This window comes from Pogoniulus pusillus, chromosome 18 (genome assembly GCF_015220805.1).
Source record: "Pogoniulus pusillus isolate bPogPus1 chromosome 18, bPogPus1.pri, whole genome shotgun sequence".
Taxonomy (NCBI): Eukaryota; Metazoa; Chordata; class Aves; order Piciformes; family Lybiidae; genus Pogoniulus; species Pogoniulus pusillus.
This window is the reverse complement of record NC_087281.1, coordinates 20,865,767-20,891,127: the sequence shown is the minus strand read 5'-3', so window position 1 is coordinate 20,891,127 and position 25,361 is coordinate 20,865,767. Positions and strand designations below refer to the sequence as shown.

Genomic DNA, 25,361 nt, shown 5'->3' with positions numbered 1-25,361 from the left:
AAACGGCTGCATCTGGCAAGCGGTGTTCTGCTTCTCGAGTCCGCCAACTCCGAACGGCTTCCACATCCCGTTCTGGGGATGGGGAAATAAAGACGCAGCACCGCAGGTTGCGTCGTGTTCTCACACTAAGGGGGCACCCCCAAACACCAGAAACCGTCACTTCACTCCCGAGAACACAGCCCACCCTCGCCCCCTGCCCCGCCCTGTGAGGCAGAGAGGTCGGGGTCCCCTCCGCGCCCCCGGCTCGCCAAGACGGGAGATGAGGGTACGGATGGGATGTCATGGCCGCGCACACCACCTCGAATCCTGCCCCCCGCCCCAAATCAGCGGCTGCTCTCAGGTAACTGTGATGATGGCCACCGCCTCGCCTGACCTGCGGGAGGGGGGGCAGCAGGCCCTGAGGGCGGCTGGAGAGGCCGAGGTGGGGACAGGTGGGACCGGGCGGAACAGAGCTACCCCCCGGCCCCTACAGGCCTCCCTGCCCCTAACCGGCCTCCCCTCATCTGACCTGCGCTCGTAATCTTCCCTTCCGCCACGGAGACACAGCGCCGCCAATCAGCAGGGCCAGCAGCGATTGCCACGGCAACGCGGGCGGCCAATCCACGGGGGCCTCCTCCCTTCCAGCCCTGCCTCGGCTCCCCGTCCCCGCAGGGCGGTGCCGCCCCATCCCAGGCTTGTCACGGCAGTGGGCGGCCAATGGCAGCGAGGCTTTTGCTTTCGTGCCCAATCCGAGAGCAGTGTCTGTGTGGCCCCTAGTCCACGGGAGCCGAGCCGGGCCAAACCCAGTTGCTCCCGCGGCCTCCTTCTCTTCGCGTCCCTACTCAACACCCGCCAGCGCAGAGTTGGCGGCAGCGGCGGCCTCGGGCTTTGTCCCCTCTCCCCCCTTCCGCACCTCCCCCTCACGCGGGGCCACCGCCTGCGGCCGAGCTCGGAACCGCGGCCGCGGCCCGCGCCGCCCCGCCCGCCGTCTCCGCGCGCCCCCCTCCCGCTCGCCGCCCGCCCGCCCGCCCGGAGGCGCCGCCGGCAGCGCCGCCTCCGCCCGCGGGGCCCGGGCCGTGCCGGGGGAGGAGGGGGAGCAGCGCCGCCGCCGCGGCCGGGCCCGTCCCCCACCGCCTCCCCCGAACACCATAGGCGGCTCCGGCACCAAGATGTCCAACCGGGTGCTTTGCCGGGAGGCTAGCCACGCCGGCAGCTGGTACACAGCCTCAGGTACTGGCACCGCGGCCCGCAGCACGGTGGGGGGTGGGGGGCTGAATCAGCACTTTCCGCTGTCGGGGCCGGTATCGGGCGCGGGGAGGGGCCCTCAGCTCCGCCCCGGCCGGCGCGGCCGCCACACGGTGGGCGAGTAGACGGTGTAGGAGCCGCGCCCCTCCTGGGCCCAGTGAGCGGGTGGGGGTCGCGGTCGGAGTAGGTGCTGGGCCCGGCTGGTGGCGAAGAGCGGCCTAGGAGCTTAGTTGAGCGGCCGGAGCCGGAGAGGTTGTTACGCTGTGCATCCAGAGGCCGTCGCATGTGCACATCTGCTGGCCGCTCCGGTCCTGCCCGCCCGTGAGCCTGCGCCAGTGAAGCGGCGCCTCTGGCCGGAAAAGCGGCGTTTGAGCGTGCCCAGGCTTCGAGCATTCCCCTCGGGTACTCCTTGTGCACCTACCCCTGTTTAGGGACGCCTATTACTGTAACTGAGTGCTTAAAGGTAGTGGTGGTAGAGCTGGCCGCAATGCCTTGTGCATTGTACCGAATATTGCACTTACTCGATGTGCGAGCAGGCGAACTGATTTCGGTATTTGAAGTGCTCTTGGGTTTTTTGTGGTGTGGGGCTTTTTTGTTTGATTTTGGTTTGGTTTGGTTTTGTTTTCCCCCCCTGAGAGAACATAGGGGAAATGGGTGTTTTGCAGGATTAGAAGGCAGACGATCGAATGGTGTAGTTCCAGCTGAGCTTTTGCCTTCTAGAGCGCTTTTTCGAATAGTAATGTCAGCTTACAAAGCAGTAGTGCAGGATAGGTTCTGTCTGTTTGAAACGTGGTATTTGCAGAGATAGAATAAGCTTACCGTACATTAAAAGGAGGACTACCGCTCCTTTCTGTCCTTTCTGCCCACCTCCTTCCTCCCCTCCCCCCCCAAAAAACGCCTCAAAAATTAAAAAAAAAAAAAAAGAAAACAATAGTAGTTTGATAGCAAATATGTTTGGAAATACATACTTTGAGAGAGAACTGGATGGGATGCACGTTTGTATTTTCGGAGCTGTTAATAGCAAGATTTGTAAGGGGTGGTCCTTTAGCTGTCTTCGAGAGTATAGATTCTTGTGAAACTGCAGGTGAACAAACTTAGACGAACAAGGTGGTCTTCCAAAGAGAAGTTCAGAAGGATGGGAAGGATACAATTTTTTTAACTATGAAGAGGTAAATTCAGTATCCTGAACTGACATTTAAGGACTAGATGTGAAAAGTCATACACTTCTTTTGGCTATAATAGGTACAGTTTCTCCTGGCCTCTTCTCCCAGGCAACCAGCAATAGAACAAGGGGACACAGTCTCAAGTTGTGCCAGGGTAGGTATAGGCTGGATATTTGGAAGAAGTTCTTCACAGAGAGAGTGATTTCCCATTGGAATGGGCTGCCCAGGGAGGTGGTGGAGGCACCGTCCCTGGGGGTCTTCAAGAAAAGACTGGATGAGGCACTTAGTGCCATGGTCTAGTTGACTGGATAGGGATGGGTGATAGGTTGGACTGGATGATCTTGGAGGTCTCTTCCAACCTGGTTGATTCTATGATTCTATGATTCCTGTCTTCCACAAGTTAGTGACCAGGGTATGAAGCAAAACTCAAAAGGTAGGGAAAGAAATGTAATACAGGAAGAGGCAGTTTGTGAGATAAGTAGCTGAGCTTCAAGTGGTGGGTAGGCAGTTTTGAGACAACAGTAAAGGATGATTGTTTTTTTTCTGAGTTTAATATTCCAAACATAGTTGTTATGTCCATTACAAAATGGTCTCAAAGCTTCATTTAGTGTCAACAGCTTGCAATTACACTTTTTCCCCCCCAATGGTCTAGAAAGGTTGTTTGCTTTCTGTAAATCTAGTGTAACCTAAATTATGTGAAAGGTATAGATTTAAATCTGCAAAGACATCAAAACACTGAAGCTTTGTGGTAACACTTCCCAGTTTGCTTGTGCTATTTGTATTTTAATTCATGAATGCATCAGAAGATGGATTTGTGGTGTGGAATGGCTAGATGATGTGACACACAAATTACATAGATATTGGACTTCATGCCAATTTACTGCTGCATGCTTGCAAATAAGAACTTTTTTTTTTCCCATAATAAAAGAGTCTTAGCAGTTGTTGATTTTTTTCCCCCCTATAATAGCTTAGTGTATAGTTTTATTAGACTGCACTGTGGTGAGTCTGTCTGACTAGTTTGTCCAGTACTACTTGTCTATAATAGGACATCTGAAAACATGTTGCTCCTGTTGCTTTTGGACAGCCCTCTGGGTGTTGCTTATTGAGGACATGGGGGTTAGTTGCCCAGATGTTTACACTGCATAAAGAAACCCAACTTGAATCATGTCAGAAGTGCAGTCGTCATAGTCATTACAACTGTTAACTGTTACAGTGTGTGTGGTGGAGGTGAGTGGTTGATGTTGCATAGGCTGGAGGTTTGGTGTTTTGTTTTCCTTTGTACTTGTATGTCAGTTGCTGTTTCAAACTTATAGGTTTGTTTCCTCACTTGTACTATTTAAAGCAAGTCGATTTTACCCCGTGGTTTCAACCTACATGGCTTCAAAGACGGGGCTGAGGCAGCGATTAGAGTTTGGATTGTGATCGTTATTCACTGCATTCCTGTGATTCCTCAGGGATTGTGTTCTTGAGTCCTCCTACCTACTCTCTTCATGCTTACCATCTTGGCCGAGAAGTGATTTGCTGGGTTGTCTATGAACTGGATAGCACTTAAGCTTTCTGTGTCCCGAAAACTGCTCTCTTTTTGCAGAATTTGATTGCACAGAGCAAGCAGATGCTCTGAAAATGGTCATCCTGCTCCACCCTGTCTTCTCTCTGCTTCAGAAGTAGAAGCAGCAGCAGAGGTGAATCCAAAGCTGTGCAGGAAGAAGCTACTACTCTTTATGGAGGATGAGTGGTGTATTTAAGAGGGGTTAGAAGAAATGCCACATCTTTAGAGACTGTTCATTTCCGTGAGGCAGCAGTTACCTCCCTTGGACCCTTACTTTCTCCAGCTATGGGCTGTGCATTACTCGGATTTCTTTATGCCTTGGAAAATGCAAACATGCACTACATTCTAGTGTGAACACATCATCCAGTTGTATGATGCTAATTAATGTTTTCAGAGCAGGTGAGACTGGCTGTGCAATTATTCACATCTAGGCATGTTCACATATTAGAATGTGACATCAAATATAAGTAAACAGCTTTTTTATTACTGGAGGTAAAGTGAAGTCCTAGACAGAAAGCTTACTGCTTCCTACTCGATGAAGCTGACAAGAGGGGCAGGGAGAGTAAGATAGACTTCATGCTGGTTTAACATTTCACTTTCCATGTTTTTTTCATCCATAATGTGCTGTTGTAAAGAAAAAATAAAGATCCTTAAGAGGTTTATACAGTTGAATTAGTATTAAAAGTTTGACCAAAGTTATAGTTGCATCTTTTCATTGAATTCTTGGTGTGTGGGAATTCACATTTGCTTCACATCATCAGTCTGTTGCCTCTTAGAGGACTTCAAGTGTGGACCTTGTTGTGGAGCATTTGTCTGTTAGTAGATTAACAACAAAGTCTGGTCAGTTGTTCCTCCTCCTGCTTCAGTGAGTATCAGAAGCTTTACAGCAGAGCTTCTGAACTTGGATAGTGCTATGGCCATTGCTGATAGTAGGTGAAACAGGGTCTACTAAATCTTATGTTTTTTCACTTACAGACCTTGATCTATATGTCTGTCTTAAAGTAGTTAAAAATGGTGCATGTCATACCATTGTTTCTGTGGATGAGTAGCCTTGTGCATGGTGACCACTAAAAACATTTGCAAAAATGAGATAAAAGCATACCATGTATATAAAAGTATCACCCTGTTGCACTGCTGTTGTGTAAATTGGTCTTGTGGTGGCTTTTTGTGCTTTGGGGGGTTTTGTTTTGTGTTTTTGTTAGGATTTTTGTGTGTTGGGTTTTTTGTGGTGTTGTTGTGTGGTTAAAAAAAATCCTACATTTGGATTTATTTTTGGGGAAAAGTCCTGCTCCTGCAAGGTTAATTCAAATGTTAGTGTTCAGACATCTTGAGAAATTCATTGTGAGCAGCAGGAGGGAAGAGGAAGACAACTCAAAACAAGATTGGTATCATTTTCCATGACTGGAAGTGAACGCAGGTCAGATACATTCTTAGATACAGAAGCATCTGAAATACAAGGGAAATGCCATGCTGTCCTGAGCATAAACTATTTGTGGGACAGTGTATGGATGTGCTTTCCTGATTTACTCCTCCAGGTGAGTAGATTCCCTAAGTGCTGGTCATTTATATGTGGAATTAATCCATGCACTGCTGAAATGAAATTAAACATTAGGCTATGTGTACCTCTTTTCCTGTGTAGCATGCCATTACAAGTGAAATGTCACATGTTAGGGTGCTTAAAATGGCTTATTCACTGGCAGCCAGCCTGCCTTGCCTGGTTTCTGAAAGTGGCAATTGAATACTGTATCACTCTGTATTAAAGTGTTTGATAAGACTTGTCTCAGCTTCTTCCCAGTCAATGGCATGCTGATATAGTCAAAATACAAAGTTTTTTAGTAGGCTATTCCACATCACAGGACTAAAATTGAATTGAGGGGGAGTGTGAATAGTAATAGTACATGATCTGAAACTTAACCTGCGAGATGAGTTTGCCCCTATGTTAGGTATAGCTATTTCTCTTTTCCTTGACCAAGCCATAGTGGTCAGAGGTGTGCTTTCTGGTACCCTATGCCAAGTCCTTTGAATGAGGAGGGCTTTAATCTCCGTAGGCTTACTGACACAAATGTGAGTTGGCAGAGTAATTGCTGTGATGACTTGAAAGGCCATTGCATTTACTGTCTTCAGAGCTGTTTGTGGTGATGAGCCAAGTAGGTGGTCTGTCTCCACAAGTTCTCCTCTCCCTTTGGGTTGAGGGTCTGTATGATGATGTCTAGGTCAGTTGGAAAGGGCAATATACTGAAGAACTTACATAGATGAGAAAAGTTGTTTGTCATTAGTGAGCTGTTTAGAAACATTGATTTCCCTTAAAGTTGGCCACTATTTTAACATGTTTGCATTAATCATGGAACAGTGTTTATAATACATAGACTATCATTTAACATTGTGTACTGTAAAAATTTACAGAGTAATCTAAAGTACAATTTCTAGGTTATTCTAGGGGAATCACTTACAGGCAGTCAACCAAGGTGCTACAAGTAAAGAATGTAGATTCAACTTTTATTGTATGATTGAAACTGAAGAAGAGCTTTATATTTGGTGCAGTCCTGGCATTACTAAAATGGGCCTGCAAATATCACTTAGTGAATAATTCTACAAATTCAGGTTACATTTTGCATGTGTTGGAGCCAAAATCAATTTCTCAGAGCTATAAAAAAGAAGTTCATTTGTCTGGATCTGTGAACGACTTAACAGCTATGATATTTTATAAAGCTAGATAGGTGCATGTTGGTTGATATTCTTAACCAAGTGACATTATGTCTTAATAACTTTCACTAAAGGAAATTAAAGAACTAGAGGAATACTGGAAAACTGGGACATGCAGGTGAGAGCTGCCACCAAAGCAGGTTCCAACATTTCTGTTGTGGCTTATGTCCTCCATTCAAACCTGACCTGATGTTTTATGTTTATCATACAATGTGTATAAGAGGAGTTCATGTAGCACAGTGTAATTTTGATTTGTATCTTTATTTTTTTCCCTGGTCCTTTTGTTTGCTTAAGTAAATTTCTGTTAATTTCACCATTTCGTTGGTATTCAGTATCCAAAGAGAGCATGTGCTAGCAGTAGAAAATGTGCCCACCAGCATGAATTGTTGGAAATTGCCCTGTATTCCTGACAAACCTTAGTCTTTGCATAGATAAAACCTGTTCTTTATTCAAGGATTTAGACTTTGTTGCAGAAACAGTTTGTAGGGTTTATGTTTAGGTTTTTTTTTTTTCAGCTGAGGTCTGTGTTTTTTAAATCAATCCTTCTGTTTTTTGCAGTTTTAACTAAGAAGAGAAACTAGTTAGTCCTTTGTCATGTTGCAGGTTGGAATTTGCTACTAACTGAACTAAATGTGTTGGATTCACCATCAAAGCTGTGGGGAGAAGAGTTCCCTTGGTTCCAATTATTAAACTATATTCCAGCCACTAAGGTTTTGCTGTTACTTTGATTTTTGTAACACCCTACAAGAATAAAGACTTACTACTTGGTACATATGCTGTAATATTTTTTGGAACTATTTTTGAGGTGTGGCCTTTTTAATCAGTGGGTAAAGGTACTTAAAAAGAGTAAGGCTCAGAAAAAAGACGTTGACTCATACAGGGTAGGAGACATGCTGAGACAAGTAGAAACAGTCAAGAAAAAATGTGAAAGCTGGGCACTGCAGCATTACTGTCTTTGTGCTCCAGCATTATTTGCACTGCTGAAAGTGCTGTACGTGTGCAGCCAGGGGAGATCTGAGCAGTTTTCCCTGATGCTGCTCTGAATTTTGGTTGAGACTTATGCTCATCCAGTTTAAAACAAAGAAACTAAAAAACTTCACTACTGAGACTGGATATTCAGAACAAACACTGTGTCTTCTCTACCAATCTGCAAAGGTTGATTTCACACTAGTAATGCTGGCTGCTGGGACAGAAGTAAGTTCTCATGGTGTGTTGATATTTGGCATATAAACACTTCGGCCTCATGTAAGGAGGTGAGGTTTGCTGTTGAAAGAGTGTGCTGGCAGTAAGTGACCCGTCTAGCCTTCTTTTAAACACCTCTAGGAATGGTGACTCCCACCTCCCTGGTCATCCTGTTCCAATGCCAGTCGCTCTTTTTGTGAAGAACTTCTTCTTAACATCCAGCCTAGACCTGCCCTGATGCAGCTTGAGACTGATTTCCAAAGTGTGGGGGGGTGGGGAACACCCAAACCATCACAAAGATCAACAACCACTCCTTCAATCGATGAATGGTATTGTGCATTAGTCCACAGAGCAAAAATCTGAGAAGTGTGTGTGTGTGTGCAATAATTTAACTTCCTGGGCTAGAAGTTAGAAAGCTTTCTACCGTAACCTCCAACATCACAGGCCTGTTGGGTTTGCTTTGATGTTTAAGAACGTTTAAAAGGTTCTGGAATGTATTTCTTAATTCTTGAGGTATTATTTCTTTATATATTTATTTATTTTGATGGCTTCAATATTTCATTCTCTTCGTAGGACCCCAGCTGAGTGCACAACTAGAAGGCTGGCTTTCTCAAGTACAGTCCACAAAAAGACCTGCTAGAGCCATTATTGCACCGTAAGTTCACAAACTGGGTTTAGTATATATATTACTTGATTGGTGAGGTGCTTGTGTTTTGAGTGATGTTGAAAAGTACTGGAAGTTAGTATTGTGGAGAAAGGAATATTGTGTGTTTTTCAAACATTCTGGATATGGCATGGGATGAAAGAAATCTGTGCACATTTTGGTATATGATTAGTTTCCTTTTGCTGATGGACTGCAAATGTAACATTCACTTGTGATCCAGTAAGACAGGTTAAAAATTTAAGTAATAAAATACTATACAGCTATCTAAAGTGGTTTACTTCTGTTATTTTACTCAGTTTTCATAGAATGGTTTAGGTTGGAAGAGACCTCAAGGATCATCCAGTTCCAACCCCTGCCATAAGCAGGGACAACTCCCACTAGAACAGGTCGCTCAGGGCCTCATACAGCCTGGCCTTGAACACCTCCAGGGAGGGAGCATCCACAGCCTCCCTGGGCAGCCTGTGCCAGTGTTTCACCACCCTCACTGTAAAGAGCTTCTTCCTAACATCTAGTTCTGTTTTATTTGGGTTGATTTTGGCCACAGCAGACATGGGGATCATTTATACTGTTTAGGTGGAATTCAATTTCCTGAAGATAGTTGAAACCTATAATAAGAAAAGTATGTTGGTCATTCCTATTATTATGAGTTGGGAGGAAACACTAGAAAAAGTAACCTAAATATGATGTTTTTCCTGTGTTAATGTGACATTGATTTAATGTTTGAAGAAATTGTCCCACATCTGCCTTAGTCATTCTCACAGGAATAGCAGGAAAGAGGCCTTTCATCTGCTTCTTAGAGGTAACCTGGGTCGTTTCTCCAGAATCACTGGAGGTCTTCACATGGCCTCACCGAATTGTTTCATGAACTATGCCTTTGTTTTCCCACCTGTAAACAGGATGCAGCTAATGATCTGTTTGTGAAAGACTGAGGAAAAAGACCATAGGGAGGCTCTTTTGTCAAAATAACATACTTTGCTAGTTCATTAGGTCTCAGTCTCCTATCCCTCTAGTATGTATGTTAGTATCTTTCTAAGCTGCTTAGAATGAGTGAGGTAAATGACACTAAAGTAAAACCCCAGGGTAGTTTTGAAGACATCTCGCTCCAGGTATCCCTTTGTGGATACAGAGGGAAACATCAAATTCTCCAGTGCTCTCAGTGGGGAACTTGTATCTTCAGGCATGCTCTATGTCCCAGGACTTGCGGCACATATCATTCCCAGTAGCATTGTATAAAAGGATTATCTGGAAAGCTGTAGTGTTGCTGCACATACTTGACTGAAATTAAATGAGAATGGTGACCTAAGGTCATGCACACTCCAGAGGTGATGTGGCTCAATCACTGTAATAGGCATAGCCTTCTGCTGAGTGATCATGAGCTCTTCACCGCTCTGCCTTGGACCTTGGGGAATAAATGTTACCTGAAATTAATACTTTTAGCGATGAAAACAGAAGGTTCTGATTTTAAGAGTTTTGAAGAGAATGGGTCTTAAGGTTTGGATGTGATATTTGAAACAGGTAGCTAGAGTAATTGTGAATGGTTTTGGAGCACAGGTCAAGAAAGGCTCCAGGCCAGCATGATAGGAAATTATAAAGCATGTACTGCATCTTCTGCTGCAAAGGCTACCATGCTGCATTCCAGGCCTTTCCTTGTGCTCATTCATTCTGTTGCTGAAGTATTCTTCAATGCAGAGCATTTTTGTTCTCTGTTTATCTGCTGTAAACTGTAATCTGTCTTTGCTAGAGCCCTCTACTGTCACAGTAGTCAGTAACAGAAGTGTGGTTAAAAGAGTTTTCAGCAGCTTGCTATTCCCTTGTCCCCTGGCTGCACTCTTGGCATCATCATGGGCTTCTGATAATAGACAATTGTGTAATCTGCTTACTAGCATCTTACAAGTAACAAAAGGTGCTTTGACCTGAAGGCTTACTAACATTCAGCTAAACCATCAGTGACATTCACTACTGCAGCAGTGCTCTCCAGCTCTTTCAATTTCTAGTGCATTGGAGACAAGTAATATTTAATATATTAACTTCTAATAGCAGTATCTACATATTTAAGCTGTTAAATAGTATTAAGCAAGTTAATGTTTTGTACACCTGGATTTGCAGCCATGCAGGATATACCTACTGTGGATCTTGTGCAGCCCATGCTTATAAACAAGTGGATCCTAATATCACGTAAGTTTTAAAGTTTTTTGTTACAAAGTGTAAGACAGTGCCATTGCAATATTCTGAGACACTGAATGTTCTTTTTATCTTCCTGCACCTCAAAGTACTCCAGGTTTGTGCTCTGTTTAGGCTTTTACGTATCCCTTCTGTTTTGACATCATAAACGTTCACATTTTTGTGTTATGAAAGAAAAAGCTAATGTAGTATTGTTGAAACTGAAAACATAAAACATGTAATTTGCTTCGTTCCTTGACATTCCACTGCTCTTTTAAAAGCCCAAGCTCTTGTTTTTTCTGTTGGCCTCAGGGTATCTGGGAGGTTTTGTTTTGATTTTGAAGTATATTAAAATATTTGATCATGATTCTGCATTGGTTTTTCAGTGCAGGATTATGAGCTGAATGCTGCCAGGATTCTCTTCTGCTGTGGAGAAAGTGACCAGTGTGTGTATATAATGTTTGAAGTCAATGAAAGTTACTTCTTGTAATCATTTCAAACTGATTTGTTTCTAACAGCACAAAAGTTAGTTTGTGTTTTGGGGTTTTTTTAAAGAAACCAAACCTGGCACACTACTGTAGTCTGTGCCTGCCTCTGAAATTAAGAATGCAGTTATTCTGGGTTAAAGAAATACATTTTTTGTCTTCTGCTGACTGAGTTGTTTTTTTAATTACAAAAAATTAAAGCATTTCCAGTACTTACTAGAAGTATGTAATTTGCAATGTTTATGTAATATCTGGCTATGTCTATCAGTTGCATAATTATGTGCTAACATTTTGTAATGCCCTCCAACCTCCAAAGACAATGGTTTTAATTCTTTCTAAAGCATTGTAAACGAAGTGAAGATAACTTAGTTTGACAGGTAACTAGAGTCTCTAAATTTTGTAGCACAAGTTGCATTTCCCATATTCAGTGACACGGAGCTGATTGAACTTTTCAGATCAGTTGCTGTTTTACTGCATGGGGTATTTAGAATTTATCTTTCAGGTGAAGTATTGCACATCCAGATATTTTAGTTTTATGAGTCCTGGAAAAAAAATGTAGTATTTTAGTATAGCTTCCTATAATGCTCCATATGTGAGAAAAAAACTCCAATCTTTTCATGTCTCCCCACCCTTTAGTTCAGTGCCAGAAACAAGATTATATGATCCAGAATCTGAAAAGCTGAATATTCTATAGTTTGTTCTGTTTTGTTTTGTTTAAGTCCCGTGACAGGAGATCCTTAACATCTAATCAAGAGCCAGGAACTGAGGACTTGATGAAATAACCTCACGATGACGTGTGAAAGCTTGCAGTATCAGCTAAAGCTATGAATGTGAAGGTCCAAGCCCCTGTTGTTCATGCAACAGCTGAATAAAAACAGCATTTGAGAGTGACTTAAATTTGAATTTGATGAGATCTGAAGTAAGGCTGATCAAGTAAATAAGTGACAAACTCTGGATAGGTGATAAATGTATAAGCCTCATTTGAGGGCACGTACCTATAGTTGTTGAAGGTGGTGTGATGGTCCAAGGAGAGAATCCAAACCTGTCCTAAGGGGCTCTAACACAGCATTCAACGTCCAAACAAATCCAGTCTAACAGATTTCTAGCTAATGAGTGCCCTCACATATATAGCCTGTTTAGGAAGTTTAAGGCTGTGGGAAGCATTGTTGAACTGATCTCAGGCTCAGTTCTGAGATACTGAGCAAGACTAGGTCATCGATTAATCTGTGGCCTTAGCAGAATAAAAGTGTTGGTAACCACCAGACAGGATTGCTTTGTACATTTTTATTGTTACTCTAAACCAAGTCTCTGTACAACTGCAGTTGTCTAAATTGTGGGGTTTTGTGTTAATTGTAGCCGAAAAATTTTCATTCTTGGGCCTTCCCACCACGTGCCCCTCTCCCGATGTGCACTTTCCAGTGTGGACATTTACAGAACACCTCTGTACGATCTTCGAATTGACCAAAAGAGTAAGTGCCTGATGAAGCTTACGTCTTGAAGATTTTTGAGGCTTGAATATTAGCTGTGGTACTGCAGTGATGAGGACCAATATTGGGCACTTCATTACTTTTTAAGTGGCATACAAGTATTGCTGCAATGAGAACTAACTTCTGAAAGATCCTGATGGTTACAGGCATTGCCGTACTTCGTAACCCTAATGTGTCTCTTCCTGCAAGTGAAGAACTCTTCAGTCTTCACTTATCTTTTCCACAGAGAGTGTGTGCCTCTTGACAAGTCAGTTTTAAAAGAGCTTTCAAAATCCAAATTACTTTTGAGTTACACCCCACTACATACCTGCTTCATTGTCCTGTGAAGTATTTTTGTCTGTAAAATAAGACAGTTCTTCGGTTGATTTGAGGTGATTTCTGATGGAGGAATAATAGAGGAACAAACTCCTGCTTTTATTTGGAGGCATTATTGCATTGACTACTCATTTAATTGGCAGAGTACCAACAGATCTTAAAAACTATTAGTCCATGAAATACCAGTCTTTTAGAATAAGCTTAAAGGTGCAATGAAGATAAATTAGAGATTTGGATTTTTCTGTGTTTTCTGGTGTACCTGAGTAATCTTTTACAGCTATGTACATGAAATTCCTTATTCACTGTAGAGTTTTCAAACTGTAGTTAGAACTCACCATGTGCACTTGAGAGTAGAAAAGGTAACTTACGAGTGTGAGTTATTTAATGAGTTTTGATGGTCTGTAGATTTCATGATTCAGTTGATAAGAAATTGTGTTAAATACTAACCCATCCAACAATGGCTTAGCTGATCAGCAATTTGTATTTTCTGCAAAACATGCTGTAGTTTGTGAAAGCAGGAGTTCAGCAACTGAGCAAATGCATGCATGTTTTTCATGTGTTTGATTTGTGTTACTTACGTTGCCAGTTGTGATACACATTCTTTTAAAATATACTATCAAAGTCACTGATTTAAGGCTCTTAATTTGTAAAGGGAATGTTTATATCTTACTGTGAAGATAAATTTAATCCTGAAATCATTTCAAAGCAAGTAGTTTATCATGGCAGTCCTTGGAGGCAAGTAATTTGTTACAGTAGGCATGTTCTGCTAAAGATGCACTGGAGGTTGCTTGACAGTACTTAAAAACAAAAAAGTAGTTAAAATTAATCTTTAATTCATTACAGTTTATGGAGAATTGTGGAAGACTGGAATGTTTGAGCGTATGTCCCTACAGACAGATGAAGATGAACACAGTATTGAAATGCATTTGCCTTATACTGCTAAAGCCATGGAAAGGTACTAGGGTTAATTGCTACTTCTACAAGAATGAACATTATGTACATTAAGTGTTTGAACTACATTTGAAGTGCAGTAGGAAATAATAATACCCTTTATGGTGTATAATATCCTTTATGATATATATATAATACTCAGTCTCCTTCATCCCCCCAGTAAAAAAGATGGGGAAGATAGCATCAGAGACTAGGATTAGTTGCTGTAATAGAAACTATGAGTGGAGCAAACACCTCAGTGGTGAAATTGGAACACACTTTTATAAACAAGTTTATATGTTTATAGTCACTTAATAGAGTTCATGTTAGATATGCTTATGTGATTTTTTTCCCCCCATTTTTTCAAGGCACCTCTGAAAGAAGGTCAAATACTGATAGATTATTTTTTTTTCCTGTGGACTACCTGTTTGTTTGGAGCCTTAATACTAATATTGAAATCAGAGTTCTGTTTTGTTTCAGTTTATTTTAACTTTTCTTCCATTGTACCTGTCCTTTGCCTTGGAATGTCAGTATACATCTGGGTGCTATCTTGAACATTTTCATATATATTGGAAAATTACCCAACAATTGTGCAGTATCTATACAGGGTGATTTTAATTTTTACTTTATTGATGCTTTGTCTCTTCCTTTGTCTGATGTTTTCACTTTGCAGCAAAGATTAATTCTATTTTGGGAGGGGGTGTGTTTTTTGAACTTGAAATAATTTCAGGTTCTAAACCAGCTTCCTAGTATGGCCGTACCAAATTAACTGTATCTTTTGTTCAAGAGTGCCCTTTTAAACAATTCTGCAATTTCAATGAACAAGCCCTGAAAAAACTTCAGATGTTATTTGAATTACAACCTCTTTTCTTTTGCTTATAAGCCATAAGGATGAGTTTACTATTATTCCTGTGTTGGTCGGAGCACTGAGTGAGTCAAAAGAGCAGGAATTTGGAAAACTCTTCAGTAAATACCTAGCTGATCCTAGTAACCTCTTTGTGGTTTCTTCTGACTTTTGCCATTGGGGTAAGTTTCCAATCTTTTCATTGTAACAGTATGATGAATATTTTGTAGTAATTTTCAACTAATGTATTTTATTAAACATGGAATGTTTTAACTTCTGATAAATGTATCTTTGAAACTTAAATGCCTTAACTTAAAAAACAATCTGGAACAGTAGATGGAAAAATATTAATGTGGTAATGTTTTCAGTGCAGTAGAGGTAACAAATGGTGAAGGTGTATGGATTTATGCATCTGTTTACTATTGCAATGAAATAAGTGTTTGAGTTTCTTGCTTTTCTTTTAAGCACCTCAAAGCAACTTGCAGAACTAATTACCCAAAAATTCACTGGACTTACACCATCCCTCTGATGGAAATAAGTTTTATACATTTTACTGCTGGGTGAGATAGCAGATGGAGTATTTATGCCAATTCACTGGAGCTATCCCAGTTCATCTTTGTGGCAGAGCTATAAGAACTCCAGATGCCTTGACTTCTGTCCTACTTCATCACTTTATTTTTCTTCTAAGTGTGATAATAGCTGGAAAAGGGACTGCTTCAGAAAGATGTTTTTATGTTACACAACAGACCTCCTTCTCTTTTTTCGTTGTCATCTTTGGTCAGCTTATGTAATTTTATGTACTATTTTACTCATCTTTGAATTGAGGAATGCATGGAGATGTGTAAGAATGACCTAGGTTCTGTTGTGGCTAATGAACCATCCATTTAGAACTGTTCATTTATCATGAACTCTGTGTTTTAACTTTCTTTAATGGCTATTGTGCAAGCAGAAGTAGCCTTACTCCAGGGCTGACTTTGTCAGGCAGGGTTTCGAAATGAAATGTTGCTTTACATTTTAATTGATGGAATTAGATTCCAAGGCAGTAACAGGCAATGAATAAGTGATACTGCAGTGTCATTTCTACATAAGTTTTTCTTCAGGAATAGAGCTGCCTGCCCGGTAGTTTTTACTTCACTTCTGGGCAGCTGCTTTGATTGCCCTAAATGAATGAAGATTACTACTTTGAAAATATTATAATTTCAATTATTTAGTAAGTAGGGAGTGTTTTAGCTACGATTCTTCCCTTTTTTATTTTATACATGGTTTTTGTTTCAAGGTCAGAGGTTCCGTTACAGTTACTATGATGAATCCCAAGGAGAAATTTATAGATCCATTGAGCACCTAGATAAAATGGTAAGTTTTCAGATTTGGTGGAACTAACTAACAAATTTCTCCTGTGTATTACATTTCTTTGAACACTTAAGAAATTTCTCTAACAAAATATTATAGATTAGCTATTTTATTGAATGTATACTTTTCTTCTGTTTACCACAATAAGAACTTATCATTTGGTTTTAGCCAGTGTCATCCATTTTGATTGCACAACATATTACAGGTATAAGGTAGTAAGCATAATTCAGGGGAAAAATGCATGTTTGCCTACCTAAAATGCCCTAGTGTCATGTAATTCCTGTCCATATACTCTCATGTTTTTGAGAAGCTGTAAGAGTTATAAATTGAGTAGGTTCATCGGGTGTGATAAGTGTTGCAATTATGCTAGTGGTCTTAGCAACATCCTTCCCAGGAGGAAAGGCTGTAGGGGGTTGTGCTGGTCAGCTCAACAAAGTTACCTTTTTCTTTGGACTGCTCTTCTCTCTGCCCCTTACTCTGGAGTAGGTGCTGGTGAAAAGCAGTAGCCCCTACTGCATTCTGGGTTTGGCAAATGGCTGAAAGTGACGCTGAATACATAAAGATGATGCCAGTTATGCTGCATTTGCTTTGCAGTCGTAGGAGCCAAGGATTTCTTTTTAAATCAAAAAGTTGTGCTAATGTTCAAGACTGTATTAAAGGCACAGAACAGAAGTAATTCTTCTGAAAAGATGTAACCTTATAATTTGCTTACAACTGTTTGGATTGTTTATGTAAGGTCTAAAACATTTTACAGAACTGTTACTCAGGGCATGTTTTGTTTTGTTGGGTTTTTTAATTGCCTTGAAGGAATAAATCTTCTATCTGCTGAAGAGATCTCTGGAGTTTTTTGCCTTGTCTGTCCATATCAACCCCTTTTGTTTTTCACTATTCATTGTTAGAATAGAAACAGTAAATAATTTACCTTCATTCATTCTATTTATCCCACATTTAGTAATTCTTCTTGTCAGATGAGAGGTTTCTCTGCAGAATCTTAGAACTGGAGCTCTAGAGTGTTTTTGCAGGAGAGCAGACTAAGACGCATTAGCAAACTTTAGTTTCCCCTTGTTGATTTCTGTGGTGAAAAACTAGAACTTGGCATTTAATTACTTTGATTGAATATATTACTGCAGCAGCTCTTTCCTTCAATAGCTGTTTAGCCAAAAGGAAATGATGGGTTTTGTCCCACTGAAAAGTATTTTCATAATTATTAAACTGTAGGCAGAAATTTCCATCTTCTTAACTGGAAAACTAAGCATGCTGCATAGCCTTATGCCACAGTTACTTTTTGCCTGTTTAGATCATGCCATGTATGAACACACAAATCTCTGTTCTGACTTTGTAAAGAATAGGTTTTGCTTTCAGTAAATTTCAGAAAATTCTTCTTAGCAGTATTATGGGTGCACTTGGGATGCTATCCACAATGCCACAGAGATCTTCCTGTTGTGTTTCTTCAGCTTTTGGAAGAGGCTTGTTGCTATTTGTACATCTCACTCAGCTAATTCTTATTTCCTTAGATAAGTACTGAATTTTTTTGTCATTTGGCATTCTGGAGAAACCACTGCATTGGTTTAACCAGCATTAAGATAGAGACAAAACAGTAGTAAAACTATCAGAGGTTTTAACTTCTGCTGTTATCAGTCCAGTACAAGAAAAGCAGCCAGCTGAGCACCTTGTAACCAGGGAAGTATTCTGGTTAAGATTAGAGTACTTTCTGTTGGAAATGCTCTTGTGGAAGGACAACGATCTCTACCTTATTTAGACTGGACCTTGAATACAGCTGCATGGTAATTGTTTTGGCTAGTTCATGAACAACAATAAGCATTTTGGGCATTGAATATTTACACACCTGGTAACTGCTGAGAGGCATTTGATTTGCTGAGATTTTAATTTAGAGCCTTTAGACTCCAGCATAGAAAAAGGAAGAGTAGTAAATGTTACTGAGCAGACATAGGTTTCTCCATGGTAACTCTTTGTGACTGCTGTTGCCCCCGAGGTACCACAGCGACAGTGAAAGGAGTAAACAGTTCTGTGGTTAATAGGGATACCTTAGGGAAGAATCTGCAAATGAAGACTTATAATGGAGCAGCTGATTTGCAATAATCTGGTTTATATATCATCACCTTCCACCTTTTTAAATAGAAGTGAGGGAGTATTCATTAGGACATCATCAAAGAGTAATTGTGTTTTGTTTATGGTTAACAGGAAGATGCAGGCTGCTCGCTTCAGTCTTCCTGCCAGATAGGTCATTTTGTATCTCTTTGTGAAACGTTGTGCCTCACTCAAGCCAATAGAAGGCTTCTGAAGGCTGAGTTGGGAGGATAACGTGGGTACTGAGGAGAGCTACACCAGAGCAGAGCACAGCATGGGTGGCTTCTCAAGTGGTTCTAATGAACTGCTGAATTCTGATGGTTTCCACGGTGCTGCTAAGGTGTGCCACCACCTTCTACAGTGTTTCAGCCTGGAAGAGCTTCTTAGCTTGGGCGTAATGCAAGGCTGTCTCCTTATGCCTGAGTGCCCAGCTCCTTGATCTCTATGTTGCACCCAGGCAATAATTTTCCTGTTGGTTGCTTATCTTCCAGTCTTCAGTGACTCACATGCTCAAGGATAGTCTGACTGGTTATTATTGCTAAGATCAAGTTTGTTTCCACTTCCATAAGTGTGCTACTAGTTTATATATATATTTTAAGTATGAATAAGTGGCTGAAGTAACTGATGGCAAATTTAAAGTGGACCAGTCAAAGGATTATTGGATCATAGTATAAAATAAGCCTTTGGGGTTTTTTTGTGTTTTTTTTTTTTTTGTTTGTTTGTTTTTTGGGGTTTTTTGTCGTTGTTGTTGTGGTTGGTTGCTTGGTTTGTTTTTTTCTTTACTTGGAGGTTTGTTTGTGTTGTTTGTTTGTTTTATGAAATCATAGAATTGTTTGGGTTGGAAAAGACATTTAAGATCATCTAGTCCAACCATTCTCTTTACCAAGGCTGGTGCTAAACCGTATCCCAAAGCGCCACATCTCTGTGGCTTTTAAACACCTCCAGAGATGAAGATTCAGACATCTCCCTGGGGAGCCTGTTGCTGTGTCTGAGAACCCTTTCGGGGGGAAGTTTCTTCTAATATCCAACCTAAGCCCCTCCTGGTGCAACTTGAGACCGTTTCTTCTCATCCTATCACTTATTACTGGGGAGGAGCACCACCTTCCACCTCACTCCAACCTCCTTTCAGGGAGCCACGAGGTCTTCCTCAGCCTCCTCTTCTCCAGAATTTACTTTGTTTTGCTTTGTTGTTTTTTTTTGTAAGCTTGTAGACACTTGATCCTATAGGGGATGATATTTAAGAATGTAAGTGCTTCTATTCATATTAGGTGCACTATAGGTTGTAGCAGATGCTATTTACAGTATCTGATGAACTGAGATATGCAGTTTCTGTGTGATGCAATAATAACCATGTGAAAAACTGCAGAACTGTCTGATCATTTGCATTTTTATCATGTGTGTTTTGTCCCGTATTTTAACTCTGTTCTAAACCGTGCCTGAGTTACCTTGAATACTGAAAATTATAAGCTTCATACCTTCTCTTTCTAGGAAAATAAAGCACAACCTGACAAAAACGTTTCCTTTGTCTGCTACACCATTTTAAAGTGAGAAACAAGCTTGGTGGTCTTCGCTCCTATGCCACAGTGTTTTTTGTAAATCCAAAAGGCTGAAAAGTTCAGTACAGTTGAATGCTGATAGGATATGTGTTGATATCCTTTTTCTTTGGATTTTCTCCAATCTGTAATGTCCAGAGCTCTGTTAGCAGTTGCTGGGGTGAACTGCATAGTTCTACATGTTTACAGTGCTGAACTGTGCCTTGAAATGAGCTTACTAGGCATTCTGATAAATCCACATCTATTCATTTGAGACAAATGTTTAAATGCCTCTGCCCAGTATGTTCTAGTGACTTATAGCTATAAAAGAGGCTGTTTTCATTTCTAAAGAGTAATGAAAGGGTTTATAAATGGACATGAGCTGTTCAGTGTCTGAGTAAGCACCTTATGCTTGTTTAGTTTCACTTGACTGTATAGTTGAGTCTGCTTTCTTTAGCTGTGTATTGACATGTACAGTTCACAAGGGGATGGTCAAAGACATGCTGCTTAAGCTTTACAAATGCAGTCATACCTATGGAATGATGTTGGTTAGAGAATAGCTATCTCTTACTTTTTTGGCACTCCTTTAGGTTCTGTAGGTCTGGAGTGAATAACAGTTGTACTTACTGGCCAGGGATTCAAACATCCTCTCCACGACCCCGGGAGGACTGAGCTCATGCCAGCAATTTGGTCAGCATAGTTTGGTTTTATTTTTCCATTAAAATTTATCTCTTTATGCATTCATCTTCTATCTGGTTTTAATTAAAAGCACACAAAGGTGGTGGTTATGGTTGTTTTCAAATCCTCCCTGACTCTCCTGGGAATCTCCAGCTCCTCAGTTGTAAGCTTTGATCCCGTCTGAATAATTAGTGTATCTGCCAGATCAGCCAAGCCCTTGCAGACTATTCAAGGGGTTTCACTCTTGAGGTGCGACTTAAGACAGACTGACTGCTTCCTGCACTCTGATTTCTCCTTTTATCACCTACGCTTTCCCAAGAGAAGGGGCTGGAACAATCGCAGAAACCTCAGGAGAAATCTCTCCCTTTCTTATACCAACCGCCCATTGTTCCATGCAAAGTCTCTGTTGTTTTCCAGTCCCTAAGGAAAATCTTCCTTTTTCATCAGCTACCTGTAAGGAGCACAGCTCTGTGTCTCAATAAATTAGTGAGTGTGTGGAGCTCATTTACCTGGTGGAGAGATTTAATAATTTTGAAACAAAAACACAAGAGAATGGAGTCAAATACAAGGGAAATAGCAAAGCTGTGATAAACCCCAGACAATTGAGAATTGCTTTAAGCTATTTTCATGGTATTTGGTCTGCTGTGTGGATGGAGTAAAAATAGGCTGTATCTGGAGTCATAGGATTGGTTTTGCTTTTAAAAAGGCAAGTGTTAGTATATGTGGCAGGTTTTGTTTTCCATACATGTGCTGATTCTCAGAGTATGATTTCATAGGATCGTGTGTCTCACTGTGGATGGAGAAGATGATGTACATATGTGTCTGCCTCGAGTAAAGAGGAAGCACCATCTTCTGGCTCTTGTATTTGTCATGCCCCAACTTTCTAGAGCTTTGGAGATGCTCTGGATTTGATTTCTGTAGTCTCAGCAGATGGCCAGTCCCTGTGCGGGTCAACTGCCTTGCATGTGTGATGTGTGTAGGATACATGATACTTGCTATGTGCTTGACTTGCATGTGTGTATATTGATGATTTGTCTAGGGTTTTTGGACATCCAGAAGTCCCAGGCAAATGTTCAGCTCTGAGTTCTGTTATCAGGGAGGAGACAGAGTCAAAACTTCTTCCTGCTTTGTGCTTTTAGTATTTTTTTTCTGGTAGTTGCCATACAAAATACTATAGATGCAAGGCACCCTTGGAGGTGGGGATCAGCTAGTTTGTGGAAGATGGGTTTATTTTGTTTTGTTTTTTTTAACTCAAGCTTCACTATTACCTGAAAATGTAGCTTCATGGATCATTGACAGCTCTGGAAGAGCTTTTCTGCACTCCTAGTTTGGCAAGGGTTGGCAACAAAAGGACTACAAGCTAGAAGTCACATGCTGAGCTTCCTTTGGTATAAAGTAGAGGTTTTTTCCCTCCTGAAGTATTCCCTGCTGTCATAAGTAGCTGATGTATAAATATCTGCTTGTGAATGTGTGAAGTAATCATTGCTATTGGTTCCTTTTCAGGGTATGAGCATTATAGAGCAGCTAGATCCTGTATCTTTTAGCAACTACTTGAAGAAATACCATAATACAATATGTGGAAGACATCCTATCGGCGTATTACTAAATGTGAGTAACTCTTCATCTGTTAAAAAATGTAACTCTTAGCAAAATGCTTACGTATGTTTTGAACAAAATATTGCTGGAATACTCCTTACTTCTAAAATGCAGAGTCTTGAATTGATTATTTTTGCAAAGTGTTCTTAATTTGGTCTCCAATTTCCATGCCTTGCATGTGGACAAATGAAAGCTTTTACAAGGGCTGAGGGTTTCCAGTTCTTTCCTCTCCGAAGGGAAACGAGGTGTCATGTTGGTGGAAGGCTGGTGAAAGGCCTGGAACACAAACCCTATGAGGAGAGGCTGAGGGAGCTGGGGGTGTTTAGCCTGGAGAAGAGGAGGCTCAGGGGGGACCTCATTGCTGTCTACAGCCTGAAGGGAGGCTGTAGCCAGGTGGGGGTTGGTCTCTTCTCCCAGGCAACCAGCAACAGAACAAGGGGACACAGTCTCAAGTTGTGCCAGGGGAAATCTAGGCTGGATGTTAGGAGGAAGTTGTTGGCAGAGAGAGTGATTGGCATTGGAATGGGCTGCCCAGGGAGGTGGTGGAGTCAGCGTCCCTAGAGGTGTTCAAGAAAAGCCTGGCTGAGGCACTTAGTGCCATAGTTTAGTTGATTGGCTAGGGTTGGGTGCTAGGTTGGACTGGATGATCTTAGAGGTCTCTTCCAACTTGGCTGATTCTATGATTCCTTTTGAATTTCAATTGTTCACTTTCTCTTGCTTCTAAACAAACAGATTAATCTCCCTGAAGTACATACTTAATAACTCTTTTGAACCAGCACGTACAAAAACATATACATTGTTTCTGTATTGAGTGCCTTGAGATGTCTGGCAGCATTTTTGGGTTCTGCAGAGAGGGTGAGAGATTGTTTCCATAAGCATTAGTGCAGTGTTAACTCATAAATTGATAGCAATTAGAATTCAGATTAACTGGTACTTACTGGTTACCCTATTCTGCTTTGGTGATGCAGTGCAGACATAAACCTGGTTTAACTTAGTTGTCTAAACTGGGTCACAGCTGCTCTCATTCAAATCTGAAACAGGAAACACATTAATATTTTTAAAAGGGAAAACTTAATTCGATGGAAATGTAATCTATAAGAAGAACATATAAAGGAACTTTAGAGCCTGTAAAAGTCTGTATGAGCACTACCAATATTGGGGATGCATGTAGCAAAATTCAGTACTTTGACAACTCTGCAAAAATACCCAACTCAGCTTCAGGCAATGATTTGTTTTGCAGTGAATCTGCAAAATTTTGTTCATTCATTTTTGCTAACAATCTCACTGATAAATTGTCTTGGTACATTTTTTTTTGCTAATGAAGAGATATTGCCTGAAAGGTGTTAATAGTGTCTTGTGTGTGTTTTTTCACTACCTCTGTCCTCGTGGAACTGGAAGTGTCAATCTCAAAGGATCTGTTTTGAAAGATTGTTTAGCATTGCTCTCTAAAACTGCATGGATATGCATAATGCAGTGGGAGAAGTGTAAGTGAATGAAACAGCACAGAAATGAATTAGGTGCACAAGTTCCCTGGAGGTGCTTATTTATTAAGAGATGATGCAGGGACCCTTGGGAGGAGGGGAGAAGACTGAGATGTAGAAAATGTCATAATTTCACTGATACTTTTTGAAAACTGCTCTTTGTTTCTTTCTCTCTCTTCAGGCTATCAATGAGCTCCAGAAGAATGGGATGAATATGAGCTTTTCATTTTTGAATTATGCTCAGTCAAGCCAGTGCCGAAACTGGCAAGACAGCTCAGTGAGTTACGCAGCTGGAGCACTCATGGTCCACTGAACTGCTGAATGCTCAGGGATGGCACCTGCACACACTCTGTATACGGGGTCCCAGCCTAGCCCTTACAAAGATACAGTCCCTGGTCTTTGGGTATACTGAAACCTCAAACTAATAGAACTCTCTTCTTTTGTAGTAGGTGTAGTCCTTCCTTAGTTTAAACTCATGTAAAGATGCTTTCTTGTTTAGGACAATAGAAGGAAGGCTGGTATCAAAATATGTAGTTTTTCTTTTACTTTTCTTTCCTTTTCTTTTCCTTTCCTTTCTTTTCTTTTCTGTTTTTTAAGATAATGGCTATGGAGGCATGGTGGCAAACAGTCCTGACAAATACAACATGTAAAGCATTTACCATATCCTAAATTTGCACTCTTTGCAGACCTGTGCACATGTACGCAGCTTTCAGAATAGTTTTGCAAGTTATAAACTGAAAAAAAGGTGGAAGCTTTTTAATAAAGAAAAGAAAAAACAATGCATTTATAAACCAACCTGTATTAGTATATAATAAAACTCCAGTCAGTTAATACCCGTGATGTACAACAGATATCTTCTATTTTAGTTGCTAATAAAGGGCTACACAAACCAAACCAGTCTGATTTGAATTTATTGCTTTGTGTTCTGTTGTGTGCTGCTTGTCATTAACATCCTTTGTTCTCAGTTCTTATGTTAGGTAGTTCAGCCATTCAGTAAAATACTTCAGAATGTATTTTATATTCAATAATTTTGACTCTTTCATTTACAGATTGGTTTTTTTTTTTACTCTTAAACCTAAACTATGAGTTCAGCTGTGCAAAAAAAAATACAACCCCTTGTGTATACTCAAATTATTTTTGTTATACAATTCTCTGCAAAATAGTATCTTCTAGTAGGTGATACGAATTTATATCAGAAACTGGATTGGTAGCCAGTCCTTCCAAATACTTTTCTGACTATGCCTTATTTAAGAAGCAATTTGATCATAAAGATTAATAATTAAAAAAAAAATCTTTGGTGAATACAAGTTTAATTAGCAGTCAAGTTTTAGGCTCATACAAAATGCTTAATGTCATTATTGAAATTCACAGTTAACTAAAACAATTAAGTCTATACTTTCTGCCTAAGGTAAACAGTAATTTGCTTCTGAACACAAATGCCTGAGTTATATCTTTTGTAAAAGAGTTTTAAGAAAATCAAAACATAACTGGAAGAGCTTCAAGTTTTGCTCAACACAATCTTGCTAGATCTCTTATGGTGAAACTAAGTTCTTTCCACAAACCCTAAGGACTAAATATCCAGTGGCTGAAGGGGGCCTACAAGAAGGCTGGGAAAGGACTATTTACAAGGTCTTGTAATGACAGGATGAAAAGTTTAACTGGTTTAAACTGGAAGAGAGGAAATGTAAAGCAGATGTTAGGAAGAAGTTCTTTACAGTGAGGGTGGTGAGACACTGGCACAGGTTGCCCAGGGAGGTTGTGGATGCTCCCTTTCTGGAGGTGTTCAAGGCCAGGCTGGATGAGGCCCTGAGCAACCCGTTCTAGTGGGAGGTGTCAGGGCTTGGAACTAGATGATCTTTGAGATCCCTTCCAACCTAAACCAATTTGTGATTCTATTTCACATGTAACCTCTAATTAAAAATAAATATAA

General features: G+C 40.8%; 1 protein-coding gene across 1 annotated transcript; it reads left to right on the top strand.

The window, feature by feature from the left end:
• The first annotated feature begins 1,027 nt into the window (after positions 1-1,027).
• MEMO1 (mediator of cell motility 1) lies at positions 1,028-24,325 on the top strand. The gene is made up of 9 exons (XM_064158692.1): positions 1,028-1,209; positions 8,395-8,476; positions 10,592-10,660; positions 12,487-12,599; positions 13,776-13,887; positions 14,746-14,888; positions 15,983-16,059; positions 21,858-21,962; positions 23,613-24,325. The coding sequence occupies exons 1-9, from the start codon at positions 1,149-1,151 to the stop codon at positions 23,742-23,744; spliced, it is 894 nt and encodes a 297-aa protein (XP_064014762.1). The 5' UTR covers positions 1,028-1,148; the 3' UTR covers positions 23,745-24,325.
• The last annotated feature ends 1,036 nt before the right edge of the window (positions 24,326-25,361 follow it).